At 42.9% G+C, this 22,263-nt stretch overlaps 1 protein-coding gene across 6 annotated transcripts in view; it reads left to right on the plus strand.

Annotated features, from left to right (window-relative positions):
- Positions 1 to 22,263, plus strand: part of VCL (vinculin) — a 176,068-nt gene that overhangs the window by 127,257 nt on the left and 26,548 nt on the right. For 4 of the 6 annotated variants that reach the window (XM_053306579.1, XM_053306574.1, XM_053306578.1 and 1 more), the window contains exons 6-11: positions 2,252 to 2,412; positions 11,711 to 11,804; positions 14,485 to 14,632; positions 17,358 to 17,511; positions 19,236 to 19,411; positions 20,192 to 20,382. In XM_053306579.1, the coding sequence (XP_053162554.1) occupies positions 2,252 to 2,412; positions 11,711 to 11,804; positions 14,485 to 14,632; positions 17,358 to 17,511; positions 19,236 to 19,411; positions 20,192 to 20,382 (924 nt within the window). The remainder of the gene's footprint in view (positions 1 to 2,251; positions 2,413 to 11,710; positions 11,805 to 14,484; positions 14,633 to 17,357; positions 17,512 to 19,235; positions 19,412 to 20,191; positions 20,383 to 22,263) is intronic. The other 2 variants (XM_053306575.1, XM_053306580.1) reach the window with 1 other exon arrangement.

Consider the following 22,263-nt stretch of genomic DNA (forward strand, 5'->3'; position numbering starts at 1 on the left):
GGGTTTGACGTTGAGCTGGCCTTGAATTGAACTTGCCCCTGTTTGGCTTGATCTCAAGCCACCCCAGGCCAGTTTGGGCATTTTAATTAAAAAAATGTTAACAGACTCAGTCTCTGGTCTGGCCATGCAGAGGCCCATGGTGCATGTGTGGCAGCCTCCAAAATGGCTGCTGCAACTACACAGAGGCCCGGAATGGGCCATAAACCACCCAAACCGGGCTGTAAATGTTACTGGGGTAGGCTGGCCAGGGGAGGGGAACCTCTGGAGATGCTGCGGCTGCACCCTCAGAAGCAGTGAGTTTCAGTTTTAAAAAAAAATTAAGTAGACTCCCCAAACTTGAACTGAACCAGGGGTTGTTCGGGTGTGCACAAAACCGAACATGCCCAGATCAGTTTGAGTCTGGTTCAGGTTTGGAACCAAACCGGGCTGGAGATTACCAAAAAAATAGTATATAGATTTTCTCAAGATGATCTTTTCAGATTAGGCTTTGGCTAGGCCAAAAGAATTATTGTGCAACGTATCCAGGACATGGAGTTGCAGATGGAACACGCAAAGTTACTGAGTGACATTTATATAGGAAGTCAGGGCACTGAGCTACTGAGTTTAGGCCTGCTACATATTTCAGTAGTATCTTAATCTCAAAGTTTAGACGAGCTCTAACAGTTGCCCATGTAAAGGTTCTTCCAACAGCTGTACTCCATGGGAGATTCCAGGGTACACCATACACACTAAGATTATGCCCTTGCGGATCTGGTGATGTTGAAACAACTGCTCATGTTCTCCTGTATTGTGAATATTACAGAGACATAAGATGCCAATTAGTTGCCCCACTTTTGATTAATTTTCTGGGTCGTGGAGAGGATTTTTATTTAAACTATTTGCTTACTGACCTTAACCCGGATGTTATCCATATTGTGGCCAAATATTGCTATATAATATGCCAAATGCATATTAATGTAGTCTGATTTTACATGATTATCTTATTCTTTTTATTTGTTATTTGTTGTACTGCTGGTCTGTGACGGAAATAAAGTTTTACTTACCAAACCGGGCATACCAGTTTTGTGCACGCCCCTAGTTGGCTTGTATAATTGGTGCCTTGAAAATACAGTGATAGGTGGCTATCCTCTTTCTCATTGGAGTTAAAATGCCTGGAATTAAGTAGGATGTCATGGTAACTACTACAGCATCACACTGAGTTTCACATATAATTTCCTTGCCAGAATATCATGTGTTTAATCTGCACAATAATGTTGATTTTTCTGTCTATATGTACATGCTTTGCTTTTCCACCATCAGGTCCACAAAGTGGTAAGCAATCCATTAGAATGCAATGAAAACTCACTAAAACATTCCAGTTGATAACCAATTGATCTCTTTTGCATGTGCATGCCCTCACACCCACACAAACAGAGCTGCTCCCTTGTATATCCTGGAGTTGGATCATTCTGGACTTTAAAGTTCTTAAGAAAATTTAAGTTTTAAGGTATTTTGTTAGGACCAATATGACTCTGCAAGCAATAACTTTCAGCAATGATATATTCAGAGGTGCCAGTGAAGCAGCCAGATATGGTCTGCCAGATGTATTCCACGATCCCTTGTAGTACCACAGAGGGGTACTGGGATGCAGGATTTGGGTGATCCAAGAATTACACCCCAATATCCCTGTGATAATGTATGAGATCACTGTTCAGTTTGAGTGAGACTGCAGCAGAAGTAGGAACATAGCAAGCTACCTTATAAGGAGTCAGGCCATTGGTCTATCTAGCTCAGTATTGTCTGCCCAGACTAGCAGCAGCTTCTTCAAGGTTGCAGGCAGGAGTCTCTCCCAGCCCTATCTTGGATATGCCAGGGAGGGAACTTGGAACCTTCTGCAAGCAAACATGCAGGTGTTTTTTCCAGAGGGGCCCTGTCTGCTAAGGAGAGTATTTTACATTGCTCATACGTGGTCTCCCATTCAAATGCTAACCAGGGCAGACTCTGCTTAGCAACGGGGACATTTCATGCTTGGTGGGATGCACTCACTGAGAAATTGTCCCCATCTCATTATACTGGTTATGGTGGACATTACAAATAATTTGGAGATTTTTAGTTAGACATAGGCATTTAGTGCAGACGGATAAAGGTTTCAAGTGTCCTTAAAATATCTCTACTGTGAACATCATTTATTCTGCCTGATTTTATACAATGGGGCATTGCGTATATTACATTCCCTAATTTCCTGATCTAATCTTCTGTGCAATCTTCACAGCTATGAAGATTTTTGTAACAACTAAAAATTCCAAAAGTCAAGGAATAGAAGAGGCCTTGAAAAACCGCAACTTTACGGTGGAGAAGATGAGTACCGAGATAAATGAAATAATTCGTGTGTTGCAGCTCACATCCTGGGATGAAGATGCTTGGGCCAGCAAGGTGGGTCAGCTGTTGAATCTGGAAATGCCATTAGGATTATACAACTTCCTATGCTGTTGTAAGAGGTTTTAAAGAAGGCATACTCTGTACTTGATACACCTACACAATGAATGGCTCTGTTCAGATGATGGAAATCTGAACTTGGGTGCTCTCTGTTTCTTGCTCGCCTCTTTTATTCCTGTTTAATGCCAAACATAGTTTGCTGTTGGCCTTCAAACTATGGTTTATACTTTTAGTTTGGAGGGCAAGCACTAACTATAATTTGCCAGTTTAGTTGTCAGTTAAGTTGAGGAACAGAAGCCATGTGCAAGAAAGGAGGAGGGAGCATATTAACCTGTGGCTTGTTCATAATCTGAACTGAGTCACTGTGTACAGTATATGGTATCCAATTTTTCAATAGCACACACTTTCAGGTGGTTTTTGCTCACTTAATTGGGAACAGATTCCTTTGAAATCACTCTAAATGTAATCCAAACTAAAATACATTTGCAACTAAATTATATAAAATGACAGTTGTAATGCTCAACTCGATAGAACACCCAAAGCTTCGGAAATCTTGTTTCCTCAAACTAGTGGGACTAAGACACAGAAGAGACAAACTGGCAACATTGTAAAGGGGGACAGTGGCAAAGCAACTGAAAAGGGGACAGCGCTGAATAAGGCTTGGTCTGCTTGGCTCCCTGTTAAGCTCCTGAAGAATAGGGCGGCCATCTTCTCTGAGAACTGCCAAGGATGGCTGCAGAAACAGAAAGAACCACTCTTCAAGAGTGTTGAACTGGCAACCAAAACCAGTTCTTGGAATGAGCAGTGGCGTCCCTCTTCAGCATTTTCCCCTCCCGTTGTTGGAGCATAAATTACCTTATTCTGCTTTACAAAGAGTGTAGAGATGCATCATGAGATTACTTACAGAATCCTGGTGTCTCTTGGTCTCATGCCAGCATGACAAGGAGATTGCGCAGGGCAGTGTAAGCCGGGGGTGGGGTGAGTTCACTGTTCTGTTCTTCGTACTCTCCCATTGCTCTTAACTCTATTGGAATGTCGAAGTTGATACTGCCAAGAGAGAAAAGCCACCCCGCTCTGTCTGCTATGGCAGTTACTAAGTTATTGCAGGGTAGGTCTCTGACAGCTCGGATGCCACTGCTGCTGAGGAAAAACTGATGTGGAATCTGTTAATCTGCCTTTACGCTGAGTCAGACAATTAATCTGTCTAGCCCAGGGTGTGGTTTTTCCTCTGCACCCTTGCAACAAAATCTATCTTTCTTGATCTGCTGCCACTGCTCATTCCCTACAACCTTCACTATATTTCTCGCTTCAATAGTTAATATTCACTGCCCTTCATAGGTGGTAAATGGTATAAGCATGGGAGTTGCACCAATAGAGTTAAACCATTCAAGTAGGAGGTAAAGGTAATTTGTTCTTCTTCAAAACATAATCCTTTTAAATGAATAGAGAAATTAAGATAACTATTTTCAGGATCTCTTGATGGTATTTCAGTCTTTGGTTATACTTGTGCCTCAGTCAGATGCCATTAATCTTTTATGATGGATCTGGCAGATATAAGTGGCTGGATTTTATTTGGTTGGTTTGTTTAGTATATTTGTACACCACCCCAAACACACACTGGGCAGTTTACAACAAACTTTAGAAGCGGTTGGAAGGTGGAGATAAACATCACACTTTACCCTATTAACCTTCCTTCTACCAGCACCCTTCCTTAACTCTAGCCCACTCTTCCTTTTTCCTGCCATACCTTTTCTATTTTAAACCACATCGACAGAGTTTGACCCTCTCTAGGCTTGGGGTAGAATCTCAGGGAAAATTCTCTTTATTTTGCTATTGGATAAGTAAAAAAGTCTTCCACATGCAAGCCTACACATAGATAGCTGCTGAACGTCTCAGGACATGCCTGCACCAGAGAACTTCCCTCCTCTTTTTTCCTGAGTTAAAAACTCAGGAACTACAAAAAACAAAACAGTTTTATTCAATTTCTGCAGACTGCTTCCGTCTGAGGCTTTCTAACTTTTAGATACAATTAAGAATACTTAATAAGATTACAAAAATGGGTTGTCTTAATACACACTTAAATATTTAGAGAGTTTTGCGACAGCCTAGGTAGAATGGGCGTAGGGTAGTGTTTCTTATTTCAATTACGTTTCTGGTAAACTATAATAAAACAGTATCGGGAAATATGCAAAACACTCACACCAAAGAAATAGAAATTCTAATGCAAAGTCTGACTAAACAAACTTTCCCCTAAACTAAACTTAACTTCCCTTCTCCTTGAACTCACCAAACTCCAGAAGAGAATTCAAGCCTCCTGCAATCCTTTCTTTTAAGGATCTACAGAGTTCTTCTATGAGAGAAACCTCCATGCTGGCTTTAACCATGAGGGAGCAAACTCCATTGCCCTTCAGTAAACCTTTCTGCATGTACCTCCAACAAAGACTGTCCTCCTTGTTCCCAGAATTCCCCACAACTGCTCTCTAAGTCCCACCGACCTGGTGTGCTGATTGGCTGCCCTGGAGTTCACCAGCGTGTCAGTCAAGACAAGGGTTCACTCCCTGTTAACTCTTTAGTGGGAGGGGTGGCTGATCACTACAATATCCATAGAATATCATGAGATCTTAATTGTTTAAAACTGGCATTGTTAAGAGATAATCTTCTGTTCAAATTACTGTAATTTGGAAGTTGCGACTTCAAGCCTTTTAATTAACTGGCAGCTCTAATTTATACATTGCAGCATTACCACTGAGGACTTGCTTAATAATGTGATAGTTGAGGGGGTGGTCATAGTTTGCAGAGAGCATCACTCTTATTGTGAAATAATGCTGTGCTATTTATGACTCCTTTTAAGCATCTTTGTTTTTCTATTTCCTTATTATTTTCCACCTTTTAGAAGGTAAGCTCTTCTCCACAATCCATGTTTACTTTTCTACTAAAACAGAAAAGCATGGCCCTGGGGTGTTTTGCAGTGTGCAGACTGTGTGCTGTGTACCCCCCACCCCCCAATGTTGGTTGTAACACTGTACTCACTTCTGATGGCAGGGGTATTAAAATGCACTTAAAGCATTACCAGCTAGACACTGAAGTATGGAGTTGATTATGAGGTGCTGACAGCCCTCATACTATCTCCAGGCTTGCTAATGTGGATTTAATGATGACAGTTTGCTAGTGAAAGTAAAGTTTACCTCCATGCTGCTTGCTTGCTTGCTTAGCTTGTGAGGATTTTGACAGGAGTAGGTATTGTCTTGCCTTTCTTTCCCCCCCAAGCAAAAATGATTTTGTGAATGCGTCAGATGTGCTCTTGTAACATTTGTTTTCAGACTTTCATCTTTATGAATGGAAAAAATAGACTATTAATAAACTTTTGCTAAAATTTAACTAGAACATATATGTGGATTTGCTTGTAGCAAATAATTGGGTTTGCTACAGTCTAATGAAAAGCAGATGGCAGTAGATTTTTATCTGAGAAGACAGGATATTTTTCAGTGTGAATACAGTATTAATGTATGAAAGACAATAATAGTGATTTTTTTTAAAAAGTTAGTGCTTATAATCAGATTACAAGTGGCCATAAACCAGTTATGCTAGATACTGAATCCACACCTAGAACTTTCTAAGGTGATTGGCTGCAGCAGCTGCAGCCAGCACCAAACTGCATTTTAAAAATCCTGCTATGTATTAGTGAAGTGATATTTTTCTGCTGGGTGTTCCTTTCTACTTCCATATTGTCCTCACTTGGATATTGTGATCTTCTTGGCATCTGTAATGGATGTGGCTTTCTCCACCACCTGTATTTGAGTAGGTATGAATTGGATGTATAGCAAGTTGATAGCTATAAAATAAGACAACTCTGAACATTCTCTGTGACAGCTGCCTTTGCCCCGAGTCTTGGCAGCTGTTGTCTTGAATCTTTGACCACTCCAGAATTGTAAAGTGGGCCACCTTTTCAAGTGTGTTTGTGTGTGTGTTTTAAATCCGATCTAAAAGGTACTCAAGTCCTTGCCCAAAAATAACAATTGTGACAAACAGCCCATTTCCTTTTTTTAGTTTCTCTTTTCCTGAACTATAACCTTATATAGTATAGGCATATACACTGGTAATCTGGAAATATATTTATTGCTGAGCTGCCCAAGTACTTGGTCAACTTAAGTATGCCATTTAGAAAAGTGGACTTGGCAACTCTTTGTTCTCGAGCAGCTGCAGAAAACAAAGGAGGAGAACTGTTGAGCCCTGTTCTTAGGGTCTACCTCTTTAGAAGCAAAAGGTTGACTAGTCTCCTGCAGCTGTGATTTTTGTTCATGTGCTGAACACATTCCCACCCTCTGACTCTACGATTTCAAAGTGCAATCCCAGGAGCTCAGACTGCATTGACTACGGTGTGTGCGGTTAAATGGCATAGTTCATAGTTCTTCCTTCATAGGACAACAGTGAGGATCCTGCGTGCATTGTTCACTGGATTGCAGCCACTATGTAAACAGGGTTATCGTATTTAATCAACATTTCGCACTGTATTATGATATTACTAATTTTTGCCAATGTGCTGAGATGGTTGTAGATATTCTGTACCACTTGCTTACTATATTTCTGTACCTGTAAGAGAGCAGAGTGAGCTTAGCTCTGTGCAGGAATCTGCTCCAGCAAGCTGAAGACTTGTGACTGCCCTGTCCTGATCTTCACATAGAAAGTAATGTATGATCTGGGCCCAGTACTGGTTATGGCTACACCTCAGTCCTGAACTTGCGGTTAACTGCTCCCTTTTCAGACTGTGGATGAGCAGCATGTTTGGGGATCCCAAATACAAATAAATCCAGTGTTCCATTGGGCCATTTCTTTCTTCCCAGGCAGAGCAGGGCAATGGGGAGTGTGAGACTGACATTCTCTCCTCTCATGTTACCGAAATAAAAACCTGAGCATTTCAGAGAAGGTTGTTCTGTATACTCAGTCACAACTTTCTCACCCATTTGAAGCAATGTGTTGGTTGGCAATGTCTTTATTTACTGTGCCTGTTGCATGCTTCTTCCTGACATAGGCTTCCACTGGGGGAAAAAGAATTCCTCCAGAAAAAGAAGAAAGTGAGATCATTGAAAGAAAATTGTACATCTGTAGGGCTTGTGCTAGCCCAGTGAATTTTTTGCTGCCTTCCTAAGGAAAAATAAGATGGCAGATTAGGGATGTGCACTAACCTGTTCGGCAGTCTATACACAGACTGCCGAACGCATTCGGAACTCCTGCGTTTGAACCAGTTTGAATGTAGGGGCGGGGGCCTCTTTAAGGCATGGGGAGGGTGTTCTTGCCCGCCCCCCCAATGCTGCATTAAAAATTGCTGGCACGGGGCAGCTATATTTCCTCTTGCTCTCCCAGTAAGTGTAATAGCGGAAGTGGTGTGTGCGTGTGCACACCACCCTCTTTGGTATTTTGCAATTACATTTTCAGCTTTTTTTTGGTAGTCATAATAGTAATGGCCCCAAACTGGAATTCTTATGTTTTACAGTCCTGTGGCTGTGAGTGCCATGGAGGCCACATTCAAGCCTACAGACTGTATCTTGACTCAGTCCCAGAGTTCACATGTTATCTATTCAGTGTAGCTGTTGGTGCAAAGCCCCTTTTTACATCACATCAGTTGTGGGATCCATATCACATGGGTATACTTCCCTCAATTCTGCATCTTTTTGGGAGTGGTTGCAGGCAGTAGAGAAAATTTGGAACTTCTATATGTAACATAGGAAGCAACCACAGAGAAGCAGTTTTGCAATACCAAGCTACAAAGATAACAAGGATGTGAGACTATTACAGTTGTTAGAGTTGTCGTAACATTGCATGGGGCATTCTAGAACAGAACTTTCAAAGGGAATGCTGACATGTTCTCTTTGTACCCAGTACAAAAAACATGCAGTAGCTACTTTTAGCACTTCAGAATGCAGTTGTGGAGGTTGCATATTGGAATATGCCCCTGTGTCACTCTCCTCTTGCATGTGGAATTCTACCATATCAAGAAGGGCTGGACTAGGACTGTTCTTGGCCTGTCAGCTTTCCATCTATAGGGGTACTTTTGACTGGGGGCGGAGGGTGAGGGGTTGATTCTAATATACAATTCTCCATCTCCATTCTGAGGTCCTGGGAGAGCTGTTGTGCTCTTCTTCTTCTTCTTTTTTTTTAACATGTTGGACTCTGCTCAAATTATCATCCCTACATGATGTGTAGGAAACTGATCCCAGGAGCTGATGCCAATATGAAGCAGCAAATACAATTACTTGATTATATTTGTATTTGTTGACCCCTTCTTAAAATGGCTCAGCTGTGCCAGCAGTAACAGTTTGCATGCTGTGTAGTGTATTGCAAGTGTTTTTACATGGGGACTTTCTGATTTAAGTCAGAAGAATATGGGATGGATCCCTGTAGTGTGTTCAGCTCCACTTGGCTGCTCTCAAGATTTTGGTACCTTGAAACGTTGACGCCCATGCATGGTGACTAAGTTAGCAGTTATGACAGAAGGTTGGACTTGAGATATTGCTCCCAGTATTGCCTTCTTTGGTCACGAAATGCTGATATGGCTTAGGCTTGCCAGACTTGTATCATTTCTTGGGTATTAGAGCCTTATTGGCAAGTAACCTTTATTTGACAGGGGCCGTATTTTTGCATTGAGGAAGGGCTGAAGGGCCAGTAACCTTGGCTCTATCTCAGGGTTTCTTAACCTTGGGCCCCCAGATGTTGAGAGACTACAACTCCCATCACCCCCAGCCATGTCCATTGTGGCTGGGGATGATGGGAGTTGTAGTCCATCAACATCTGAGGGCCCAAGGTGAAGAAACCCTGCTCTATCTGACTGATTCCTGCACCAAGACCCAGGGAAAGGGTTCTTCAAAGCTTTCTCCTTGGTAGAGCTCTCTCCATATGTGTCTCAGTTGCTCACCCCCAAGGAGAGTCTAGCCACTACTGCCAGCACCTCACCATGAATGTCAAGCTGCTCTCTACCAGTGTTTCATAAGAGGAGGTATATGATGTATGATAGAACCGTCGTTGTTGTGCATGTTGAAGGATGTCTGAGGAGCTTTTTGCCTGTGTCTTGATTCATGCTGGAGAAATAATTTGATGTCCATAATAAGATGGGGTATCCTTGGATTTGGGGACTGTGCTACAGAATGAACCCCTGGGCAGCCAGCTGCTTATTCCTAAAGTTGGATTTTAAAAGAAAATATATTTGTGAAAGCAACACTAACAATTACTTATTCCAACCACATTTCCTGCTTCACAAGGCTCCATCAGTGAAAGCACCATTTCTAAAACAAATGGGCTTGTGCTGGTGAGAACCACTGGAAAAACCAGACATATGAGGTATCTGCATGAAATTCTGCAGCTAGTATTGTCTTTGTATTTAGCTGCTGTGGTCTCTTCCTCACATTCAAAATTTCCTTTGATATTCCCTTGTGTAATTCTCCTCAGAAAACCATGGTGTAATGGTTGTCTCACAGGGTTCTTCTGCATTGCTGTCAGGTACAGGAATGACTAGTGCTGGATATTCTAGCATCAGCTAAATATTGGTGGAGTCAGTTATGATTGAAGAAGCACAGATTATGCAGAGAGATGTCCAGTTTCAGGGTGACTGTATTTACAAGAGTTTGCCTGAATCAATAGGTCTTGTTTCTTGGGGCAGAATAGGTCTCTGAATGTCTTAGGTCTGCTTTAGTTAAGAGAGATCCCTGAATCTATTGTGGCTTTATGCCTTGGGGCTACAATTTGCCAAGGCCTCCTGGTGCATGCTTGTAGTGTATTTTCTGACATGCGAATGCTTTTCAGAAAGATATTGCAAACCTATGGGGCTAGGCAGAGGACATTTGAAGCAGCTTTTAGCCACACAGCCCGACACCTTGCGTAGTGGTGGTGGTGGTGATGTGTTCAGGCATGAATTCTGAACATGGTTTATTTGGACTCTCTTAGCCCTTCCCATCCAAAGGCTTTGCAGCATATAACAATTTGTTAATTACTCCATCTTATCCCTCCCTACATTGGGCCAAAGCCAACTTGAATAAGAACGGGTAGCACAGGGCTGAACATCTTTACCCTCCAGCTGTTGTTGGACTACAACTCCCATAATCACCAGTCACAGGGGCCAATAGGGATGATGGGAGGAGTTGTCAAACCATATCTGAAGGGCCAAAATTGGGAAGGACTGGTCTAGCACAACATCCTGAAGATACCCAGGTGTGAGCTACTTTGAGTCTCTAGGAGAAGAGAATTCTAAAGCTGAGGGGGCAGCCAAAGGGAGTGCTTCTCTGCACCCTCTTGTTGATGTGACTTGGTGCATAAAATGATGCATTCAAGAGTGTTGCTGGTCAATTTTAGTGACTGTTCTGGAACATAGGATTGGAGATGGTTCCTTGGGTATCTTGGGCCAAGCCACTGAGGACTTTGTCATCATCGTCATGACAAAGACAAATTATCATTTGTTTGTCCAGGGTGAATCTGGATACACCATGTTATAAACAAGTAGTAAATAACTTCAAGTTCTACTATTCTTCTGTGCTTTTGAGCTTGCATGGAGTTCTGCAAGGTTAATAGGGCTATGAAAATTGTGTGATGCTGAGACTGAGTGAATTCGGTTATCATAAGGTCATTGCATATGAATTTCCTGCTGTGTTAGACCAACAGTGCATCATGCTTGGCTTCACAAGTAGGCAAAATGGTCATTCCCTGGTTCAATCCTCCATAGGCAGAAAAATACAATCTGAACAGACAGCATTTCTGGCTATTGATGGTTGTGGTTAGCACAATACTACTGATTTTTGCCCAGAGTTATGTCTCCCTTTTCAGAGAACAAGGACTGGAAACTCATGGGCTATTAGGAAAGCATTTGGTGGTGCTATTCATAGTTGCTTGGACTGTATCTGCCCCAGTGCATGAATCTACAGTGAACAGTAAATCTCACACTACCCTCTAGTGGAGAACTGTGAGGGTGGGGGGGAGGAGGCCTGTATAGAATGATGTGGTGTTAGTTTTTCTAAGATTAAATATTTAACATTCGGGTGGTTGTAACAAATCATCTTATACCTTATCCTTGAGTTGCTGTATTGCTTGGTCAGTGATGGTGTACATTAAAATATAAAACAATGCATGTTACAACGTCTGCATTTTGAGTGACAGGAATATTTCTGGTATTGCTGAGTTGTTGATACTTCGGTGAGTTTCTAACGCAAGCCCGTTGTGCTTAATTTTTGTGTGCTGCTCTTGCATCCAAACTTGCATGTCATAGTATGCAATTAGGATAAATTCTTGCCCCTCTATTTTTTTTTTTTTTGTAAAGGACACAGAAGCCATGAAGAGAGCATTGGCCTTAATAGATTCCAAGATGAACCAGGCTAAGGGCTGGCTTCGGGATCCCCACGCTCCAGCAGGTAACCTTAAGTCATTGCTGATGAGGACACACACTTCTGTGGGATGTGAAGTAAGGCCGTATATATGCATTCGGTGGGGCAAGTGATGCTAAGAAAAAGCTGAATTATGCAACTTGTATAAATCATGCACATATTCACATTTTTATTCTGTATAGTTTATTTTGCTTCTGTAAGTCACTCAAAGGGAAAAGATCTAGCCTTGGCACTGAAGCTCCACCCTGGATATCCTCTCTAGCCTTCCCTCTCTCCCTGACTTCTCAGAAATCTGGCCTTGCCTACGGACTTGGACACCTCTCTTTGCAGCCCAAAGGGCCAGATACTTGGTTGTTAAAATACCTTAGTAGTATGAAAATTAATTATTCACGTTATTATGAATGCTGATATTCTTGGGATGCTGAATTAGATGCTTACTATCACATTTCAGGCCTAGTGTTGTGCGATTGCTGAATTGCAGCATATACAGAATCCCGAGTTACCTTAAAGTGGGACTCTGAATGGAAGCTTTTAGGCATTGATCTTTCAAATATTAATGTAAAGCAAACTGCTTCTATGCTAAGTGGTTTGGAAAGCTTTGGTGGCTTTATCAAGTCATCCAAATTACTTTATTTAGAGCTGTTCCATATTTGTATTCTGGAATGGTAGCGGTTCTTAGAAAGATGCTGCATCTTAATTAGCATGCCAGCTTTGCTCAGCTGCTAGGGAATGAGTCCTATATTAAAATAAGTATGTGAGGGCTGCTTAATAAATGGTGATTAGACAAACACTGATGCTGGCTCTGCATCTGACCCCTTTGCAGTGGCTCTCTTGATCACTGAGCACATTTTGTTTCTGTATTTACTTGCTGGAGTCTGTGCTGTGTTCTTTCTGTTCTGGGAACAAATTATTTGGTGCTCCTTTGGAGACTGCCCTTGTTGAGGCAAGGGAAGTGAAGGTTCCTGCCAAACAAAGAAATCTGATGGTTCCAAATCTAGACAGAACTGTGTGGGGCCTTGAAATGATGGACTCACTCAATCCACTTACTTACTCTGCTCAGTCACGGTTTGCCATAAGGGTTGAAAGAACTTATCATTGGTGTGATGCCCATTCCTTTGCTCCTCCATTATCTTGGTGAGGAATGGGTATCCTCTGGAGTCTTTCACTGCACCCTGGAACAGATCCTGTTGGTCAGTGAAAAGCTTTCATCATCTGTTTGTCATTCAAGCAACAGAATCTGCTCCCGCTGGCGCCACCGTTGCTCTAGACCTCAGTTTTTTACAGTGCCAGAAAGAATCTGAATGTGAGGCCATTTTGAACATAAAGGGCTTCTGTTTATTTCAATTCTGTCATTCCTCTAAGGAACTCAGGAGAGTGTCTAAGAGGGCCCAACTCTTGCAGGAACCATGTGCAGCTGTCATTTGTCTCAATCTTGGGGGAATCTAGTACCTTGTCAGGATGTTGAACTGTGGGTGAGACTTCACACAGTATGGGGACATGCTGCTCAGTGATTGGATGGCCAGTGTGATGGGACATCGGGGTTCAACCTTCCTAGCTACTGCAAGGTGGATCTCATGTCCTTATCTGTTGTAGCCTTTGGGACCAATGGTTCTGCCTAAGCCAATAGTTTATTGAACAATGGCCCTACATCACAAGGATTCTGCTTTGAAGATGTTACTACCTTTGTATATTCCAAGCTTAAGCTTCTGGATCACAGTGAGGGAAGAGGGAACTATACTAACTGTAGATTCAATTTTTTTCTAGACATCCAGAGATCAGTCTTCTTACCCAGTAGTGAGTGTTTTGTCTGATCTGTGCTCATAAGCATACATGGAAGAACTGGGTCGAGTCCTACAAGGACTTATTTGTTTTCATCGTTGATAATTGCTCTCCAAGTTTACTTTGTTGAGTTATATATTCATGTTGTTAAGATGCAGCAACCAGGGTGAGACTGTTTCTGCTCTTCTGGGAGAGTGGGAAGCTCCTCCAATCAGGAGGAGGCACTATTGCAAATGTAAAGACTATACTCTGGATATCTTGAATAGGAACATAGGAAACTGCCATATACTGAGTCAGACCATTGGTCTTTCTAGCTCAGTATTGTCTTCACAGACTGGCAGTGGCTTCTCCAAGGTTGCAGGCAGGAATCTCTCTCAGCCCTATCTTGGAGAAGCCAGAGAGGGAACTTGAAACCTTCTGCTCTTCCCAGAGCGGCTTCATCCCCTAAGGGGAATATCTTGCAGTGCTCACACATCAAGTCTCCCATTGATATGCAACCAGGGCAGACCCTGCTTAGCTATGGGGACAAGTCATGCTTGCTACCACAAGACCAGCTCTCCTAATAGAAAATTAACATAAATAATTTTGCCTCTAAAATCACATAAGGATACTCTTAAAGAAAAATGAAATAGTATTGCTTCTCTCATCATATAACTTTCCATCTTGGCATTATAATTAATTTACTTTCACTCACATGCATCATGCCTAATCTTGTGAAATGATATACCTATTACAAGAACAACATTATCCTGCTGGAGGAACACTGTCCTATTATGATGGATTATATTTCTTGTATGGTACATTCAGTAAAAGATCTTTCCTTACTTCATTCAGTGTTGTATAGGTTTTGCTAGGACTGTTTCATTGAAGTAAATAATGCATGGGTCACATTGTCCATATTCACATGAGTTTTGTTTTTGCTTTCTAGGAGATTCTGGTGAACAGGCCATAAGGCAGATCCTGGATGAAGCAGGAAAAGTTGGAGAGCTGTGTGCAGGCAAAGAACGAAGAGAGATCCTGGGAACCTGTAAAATGCTAGGCCAATTAACTGATCAAGTTGCTGACCTTCGAGCTAGGTAAACACCTTCATGCTACGTTTAACCATTTGTTTATGAATCATGAAATAATAATTGTGGCTTTCCAAGATATGGCATTTCTTGATAGCAGCACAAATGGGGATTTTGGAATTTTTGTATAGTGATTATCACTATACTGACAGCAGTATGATGGCATTTTCTGTTTCGGTAAACCATATATGTGCATAAGTGATTCTGCTTGTTAAATTGTGCACAGGATTACATGTGTAAACATTATTTTGAGTTAATGGAAAGGTCCCAGTCTGTTAAATCAGATTGTACTGTGCATTGTTTTCATTCATTAAAGCCAGACAGACCTTTTCTAGATTTATTAAGGAGCACATTTATTTTATTTTTTTTTTAAAAAAGATATCCTACTTTTGCACTGCCGTAGTAACACAACACATATGACAGCATCCTTTTACTTCAAAATAAAAACTATTCTGGGGGTGGGAGAAGTAGCCTAATTGTGCATATTCCCCTGTTAAAGTCTGACCCACTTGCTAGTGCTTACCCCATTTCATGCCCTCTCCAACTTGACTTGCTTCTATATTATATTGCTTAGTGAAGAACATTATGCAGAACAGTGGTTCAGATCTGTGTATTTGGATTGGAGTCCATACATCTTAGCTTTTGCTAACCAACTATAACTTGTAGTCATCCCAGACCCCTCTCCTTTTTTCAAGTCCTCTGCTCATGCCAAAGGGAGGTATTTTGCTGTGGTAGGCTTTGGAGCAGACAGATGTAGTGTGGGCTGCTTCTGCTTGCTCCAGAACTCTGTGCGGTGAGAAACGCTTGGAGTGGACAGCCTCTTCCTTAGCTCTTTGTGAGAGATGACATCTCTGGGGGAAGTGTTCCCATGTTCTGCTGAACAGCGTCCCTTGCTGCAAGATCAGGGCAACTGTCCTTGGTGGGTGGAGTTTTGAAGACCTAGTTGCACTGCTTATCTTATAACTGGAGGCTTGGAATGGGGGAGAGAATGGATCTGGGTGTCTTCAGGAGTTGCCTCTAATCAAACCAATAGCATCTGTAATTTCAGTTTGCTTGAAGTGTTACATTTGAATTTGTGGTTAATCCATAAGAACAGCCCTGCTGGATCAGGCCCAAGGCCCATCTAGTCCAGCATCCTGTTTCACACAGTGGCCCACCAGATGCCACCGGAGGTCACAGGCAGGGACTCTTGCTCTTTGAATGAGCTGTTGCTTTAAGGAAATGCAGAGTCCTCTGCTGCTAAATTCTTTATTTAGTCTGTCATGAAGAGAGGGTTCTACTAGTACATAGGGGTTATCCAGGGCAAGTCCTTTGCCATAAACAAATAGAAGAAAACTTAATCTCTCACCCTAATTGTGTCTATGCAACAGCTGGGATAATACAGTTTCTGGGGGAAGTAGAAAAGGGAGAGGTCTCTGTTTCTGAATGGTAAGGCAAGAATAGCCTTAGAGTTATGCTCCTGGGACAAAGGTCTTCTGGAGTTACAGGGCTTGTTGCTCCACCACTTGCCATAATGCAAATATTGCTCATCAGGTTCCTCCAGGAACATGAGTTCTGCACAGCACTTGCCCAGATCCAGAGTTCTTTTCATTGAAGTTCAAATATTAAAGAGCTCTCCCCTCCTCTCTCCCTGCCCCTCAAATGAGGAGTTTCTACTCAAGATTAGTAAGAACATAAGAACAGCCCTGCTGGATCAGGCCCAAGGCCCATCTAGTCCAGCATCCTGTTTCGAACAGTGGCACACCAGATGCCATCGGAAGTCACAGGCAGGAGTTGAGGGCATGCCCTCTCTCCTGCTATTAGTCCTCTGCAACTGGTATTCAGAGGCATCCTGCCTCTGAGGCTGGAGGGCCTATAGTCTCCTCCGACTAGTAGCCGTTGATAGACCTCTCCTCCATGAAGTTACCCAAACCCTTTTAAAGCCATCCAAACTAGTAGCCAACACCACATCTTGTGGCAGAGAATTCCACAAGTGGATTATGCGTTGTGTGAAAAAGTACCTCTGTTTGTTGGACCTAAATTTCTTGGCAACCAATCTCATGGGTTGACCCCTGGTTCTAGTAAAATCCATGGTAATTGGGCAGTTTTCTCAGCTGGTTTATTAATCTGTCAAGAAATGGAATTGCATGACATATCATTAAGTTAAAAAAACGAAAAACCCAGTCAAAACCTCACCAGGTATCTTATCTCATTCAAATATGTAAAATTCACTTAGTTGGATTTTTCAGGGAAAATAAATACATGCATACTTACTATTAATTGACTGATAAAATTGAGAGCCAGCGTGGTGTAGTGGTTAGAGTGCTGGACTAGGACCGGGGAGACCCGAGTTCAAATCCCCATTCAGCCATAATACTTGCTGGGTGACTCTGGGCCAGTCACTTCTCTCTCAGCCTAACCTACTTCACAGGGTTGTTGTGAAAGAGAAACTTAAGTATGTAGTACACTGCTCTGGGCTCCTTGGAGGAAGAGCGGGATATAAATGAAACAAACAAACAAACAAACAAATAAACGAATGGACTAGAATAAAAAAGGTGGCTCAGATGGGGTCAAAACCAATTCCCTGCCTCAGGTGTCAAGATCAGCAGTGTCTGGTGGGGGGGACAGGTTTTGATCCCGATCACATTCTGCATACTTCTTGTATAAATCAGCAGTTTTCACTGAGTTACATGGAAGCAGGCCCTAGTTGGTAAGAATATGTAGGGTTTTATGTATCTCTTTCCCCCTTGAACAGAGGACAAGGTGCTACACCACTGGCCACGCAGAAGGCACAGCAAGTGTCCCAAGGTCTGGATTTACTCACAGCAAAAGTAGAAAATGCAGCTCGCAAGCTGGAGGCCATGACTAACTCGAAGCAGGCAATTGCGAAAAAAATTGATTCTGCTCAGGTACTCATCATGCTGTTTTGAAGAAGAAATTAAATGATCCCCCTTAATTCTCTTAAGCTACAGTGGGTTCAAACTTCTCTTAATGGGAGCACCATATTTCCTTCCAGCTCATAACAATTGTTTGGATTTAAGCGTTAAGTTGACAGATGTCTCTAAAAGAATGGCTTTCTCTTCTAAGACTCAGTTGCACTCCTCAAAGTCATACCTTTAGCGATGTTGTAAAGCAAGGCTCCAGGTTGAATCTCTGTTTACAAAGACAGGAGGTGTGTGGATGTGTGTGATAGGACTGGTATGGGATTTTGAGGCTTCTTGCACCAAGAGTGTGATTTCCATACATTTACATTTTTGGAAAAACATGCCCACTGAACTGGTTTGAGAATCTTTTTGGTGATTCTTCCAGTGCTTCCAAAAATGGTATATAGTTACTCATGTTCTGAAAAAGAACCTAGAGTGTGTGCATGCATGTGCACACTTCTCTTGCCTTTCTTGCAATACATCCCACCTTCGGTCCAGATGGACTCTAAAAAAAGAACTTTGTGCCAAACAGAACTGGAATTTGGGATACTTACTTAATCTTACCTAAATCTGAGGAAGCATTAATTCTCAGAATATGTCCTACTAGCTTAACCTGCGCAGAGTATCTGCGCACAAGTACCTGAGTGCTTCCCTCACTCCCGCCAGTCCCCCTCACAGAGATCTCTCCACCCTCACCTGAACCACACTCCTGCTCCTCTTCCTCAATCCGGTTGCTTCCATCCCCCTCATCCCTCTTGGTCATGGCTGCAGCGTTGCTGGCGCCTATCGTCCAAGCTGTAGGCCCCTATCCCAAGAGACCTCCCCACCCTCACCCAAGCCCTGCTCCTCTCCACAGGAGAAGCAGCAGAGTTTTACTGGGCCCTTCCTCACTGCCACCATGGCCGCTCGATCCCCTCAGGCCACTGACAGTCTTGGGCCCATCCCTTGCCTGCCTCTCCCCCTCCGCTAATGGTCTCAGTAGCCCCAAACAGCAGCAGTGCTTGACTGGGCCTTTCCTTGCTGCCAATAGGTGCCACGATGGCCGCTTGTTCCCCTCAGGCCACTGACAGGCTCGGCCCCATCCCTCGCCCTTCATTCTTTCTCTCTTCCTCTCCCTTCTTTTTTCCTTTCTCTCCTCCACTTGCTCTTTGCCTCTCTCTTTCTTCCCCTCTTTCTTTCTTTCTTTCTTTCTTTCTTTCTTTCTTTCTTTCTTTCTTTCTTTCTTTCTTTCTTTCTTTCTTTCTCTCTCTCTCTCCCCCCGCCGCTTCCTGAGTTAACAGATCTTGTTCATCTTGTTTCCTCATCTAATTCACACAACAGCAGCCTCCTTCTCCTGAAAGGGCTCTTTCCTCCTTCATGACCCTACTCTCTTCGCAGACCCCCGCCCGCTATCCTTATCCTATACATTCCTCTCTTCTACAATCAAGAACATCTTCCGATCAGTAACAGTTGCATTCCAGCTGACCTTAACCATCACAGGCTCCTTCTCGCTATCTGCATGTGGAATCCCAACTGCCCAATCATCACGGTGCCATAAGCTCCTCCTCCCTATCTGCATATGGAACTCCCACTGCCCAATCACCATGGTGCTTCTGCTCACGAGAGCTGCCACACATGGGATTAGTGACGGGCATGTCTAAGAGAAATATATAGATATGGCTATAAAAAACTGAAATATTGTAAATGACTTGGTATCTGTTTATATCAAGAGCTGGCTAGCAGATCCTAATGGGGGCAGTGAAGGAGAAGAACATATTCGAGGAATTATGGCTGAAGCCAGAAAAATTGCAGAACTCTGTGAAGACCCCAAAGAGCGAGATGATATTTTGCGGTCCTTAGGAGAAATCTCTGCTCTGACGGCTAAATTGTCAGACCTTCGGAAACAGTATGTATTACTGTGCTGCTGCTGATATCACTGTCATTGCTACTCTTTTGACTGCAGTCCTTGTGCTGGTCTGTGATCATAATAAAGGATTGAATTGAATTGACTGCAGTCCTGGGCATAATTGCTTACCTGTAAGCTCTGTTGGATCATTGTTTCATGGCTATATATTTTGCTTTGTACTTTCATGGCTAACTGTGTATGTATGCTGCTGTCGAGTAGTATCTGTTTGAGGGAGGAGAGAACTTTGTTTATGGTATGGTATATTTGTACCATAAACTAGTTGAAAAACGATTCCCTCTTCCCCTCAGAACCATGAAAACTGTAGTTCAGTGTCCAGTGGCTGTGTGGTGGCAGCTAGGTATCTCTATCAGAATTTTAAGCATTTCACCAAACTAAGATACCCATTATTTAGAGGATGCTTTGACAGCTGAAGTGTTAAAAAACCTTTATTGGATAGATAGAACTTGTCTAAATGTAATTGTGTCAGAGGAGGTCTTAAGGTGAGCAGAATTGAGTGTAGTTTCTTACTCAGTTGTCCTTAGTTAAGATCTTCCTGTTAATTTTGCTTTCATGACTTACGGGACTTGTTTTCCTCTTTTAAGCAGAGCCTATCCTGTCATTGTTTAAAATAGACATGGGGCTTCATTAAATGTGTTTAACAATAACGCTTATAATTGCAACTGATTCACGTAACACCTCAGCCTTGTCTTGTTGATAGAAACCAGCCTAGCCTTTGAATCGATTTTGTAGTTTCCTTAACAGCGTCTCTTTGATCCGCAGTGGGAAAGGGGATTCTCCAGAAGCCCGTGCATTAGCCAAACAAATAGCTACATCACTTCAGAATTTGCAGTCTAAAACCAACAGGGCTGTTGCAAACAGCAGGCCTGTCAAGGCAGCTGTTCATCTGGAGGGAAAGATTGAGCAAGCTCAGAGATGGATAGACAATCCTACAGTTGATGACCGTGGAGTAGGTGAGCCTTTTTAATCTCTCTTTGTTAGGCTTTATAATTAGCCATAAGCAAAAATATTTCCACCAGCATCCGATTCCAGCAGTCTCAGGGAAGCCAAGTGCTTCCCCAGGAGCCTGCCATCATCTCCCATCTCCCTTCTCTTCTTTTTGCCCTTCCTGGAATGCGGGTGGGTGGGCATGAAGAGAGAGACTGGACTGTGCCAGCAAGAAAAGGTTTACTTTATTGAGCTGTCTACTTTTGAAGGGAGGTTGAGACTGGAATGACAATCCTTGTCCAGGTGGCAACAGGTCTCCATCCACAGGTAGAGCCTTGGACCAACTGCTCAGCATTCAGTGGCATTGCATAACATAAGAGCAGCCTTGCTGGATCAGGCCAAGGCCTATCTTGTCTAGCATCCTGTTTCCCACAGCGGCCCAACACATGTCTCTGAGAAGCCCACAGGCAAGAGGTGACGGCATGCCCCCTCTCCTGCTGTTGCTCCCCTGCAACTGGTATTTAGAGGCATCTTGCCTCTGAGGCTGAAGGTGGCCTATATCCCTCAGACTAATATCCATTGATAGACCTGTCCTCCATGAATCTGTCTAAACCCGCTTTAAAGCCATCCAAGCTAGTGGCCATGACCACATCCTGTGGCAGAGAATTCCATAGATTAATTAGGTGCTGTGTGAAAAAGTACTTTGTCGGTCCTAAATTTCCTGGTCTTCAGTTTCATGGGATGAGCCCCGGTTCTAATGTTGTGAGATAGGGAGAAAAATGTCTCTCTCCACTCTCTCTACTCCATGCATAATCTTATATACCTCTAACATGTCTTCCCATAGCCACCTCTTTTCCAAACTAAAAAAGCCACAGATGCTGTAGCCTTGCCTCATAAGGCAGGTGCTCCTGGCCCCTGATCATCTTGGTTGCACTCTTCTGCATCTTTTCCAGTTTTACAATGTCTTCCTTATGATATGGTGACCAGAACTACACTCAGTATTCCAAAGTTGCCTCATCATATATTTGTATAAGAGCATTATAATATTAGCATTTTTATTTTCAGTCCCCTTCACAGCTGCCGTGCACTGAGTTGATACTTTCAATGAGCTGTCCACCATGACCCCAAGATCTCTCTCCTGGTCAGTCATTAAGAACATAGGAAACATAAGAAACTGCCATATACTGAGTCAGACCATTGGTCGGTCTAGCTCAGTCTTCACAGACTGGCAGCGGCTTCTCCAAGGTTGCAGGCAGGAATCTCTCTCAGCCCTATCTTGGAGATGTTGCCAGGGAGGGAACTTGAAACCTTCTGCTCTTCCCAGAGCGGCTTCATCCCCTGAGGGGAATATCTTATAGTGCTCACACATCAAGTCTCCCATTCATATGCAACCAGGGCAGACCCTGCTTAGCTATGGGAACAAGTCATGCTTGCTACCACAAGACCAGCTCTCCTCTCCCATTGACAGTCATTGGCAGCTCAGACCCCATTAGTGTATATATGAAGTTGGTGTGTTTGCTCCAATATGCATCACTTTACACTTGCTAACATTGAACCGCATTTGCCATCTTTTCACCCACTTACCCAGTTTGGAGAGATCCTTTTGGAGCTCCTCACAACCTGTTTTGGATTTTACTACCCTAAATAGTTTGGATGTCCTTTTTGAATCTCCTGTTCCTGTGTGTTACATGCTTCCCTGTGCTCTCTTCTTCCTAGTTAACTTCATTCTCCAGGGAGGCCTCCTCTTGTGATTGAACCCAGAGAGCTTCTTTTGTCCCATGCAGGAACTCCTCATCTTCCTTGATAAGTTTCGGTGTCGAAATGCGCTTCCTAAACTTAGGCCAAATTCCTGTTGCATCATGCCAATGAATTCAAAAATTAAAACCATAACACATGCTCCTTGTTTC

Source organism: Hemicordylus capensis, chromosome 3 (genome assembly GCF_027244095.1).
Source record: "Hemicordylus capensis ecotype Gifberg chromosome 3, rHemCap1.1.pri, whole genome shotgun sequence".
NCBI classification, from domain to species: Eukaryota; Metazoa; Chordata; class Lepidosauria; order Squamata; family Cordylidae; genus Hemicordylus; species Hemicordylus capensis.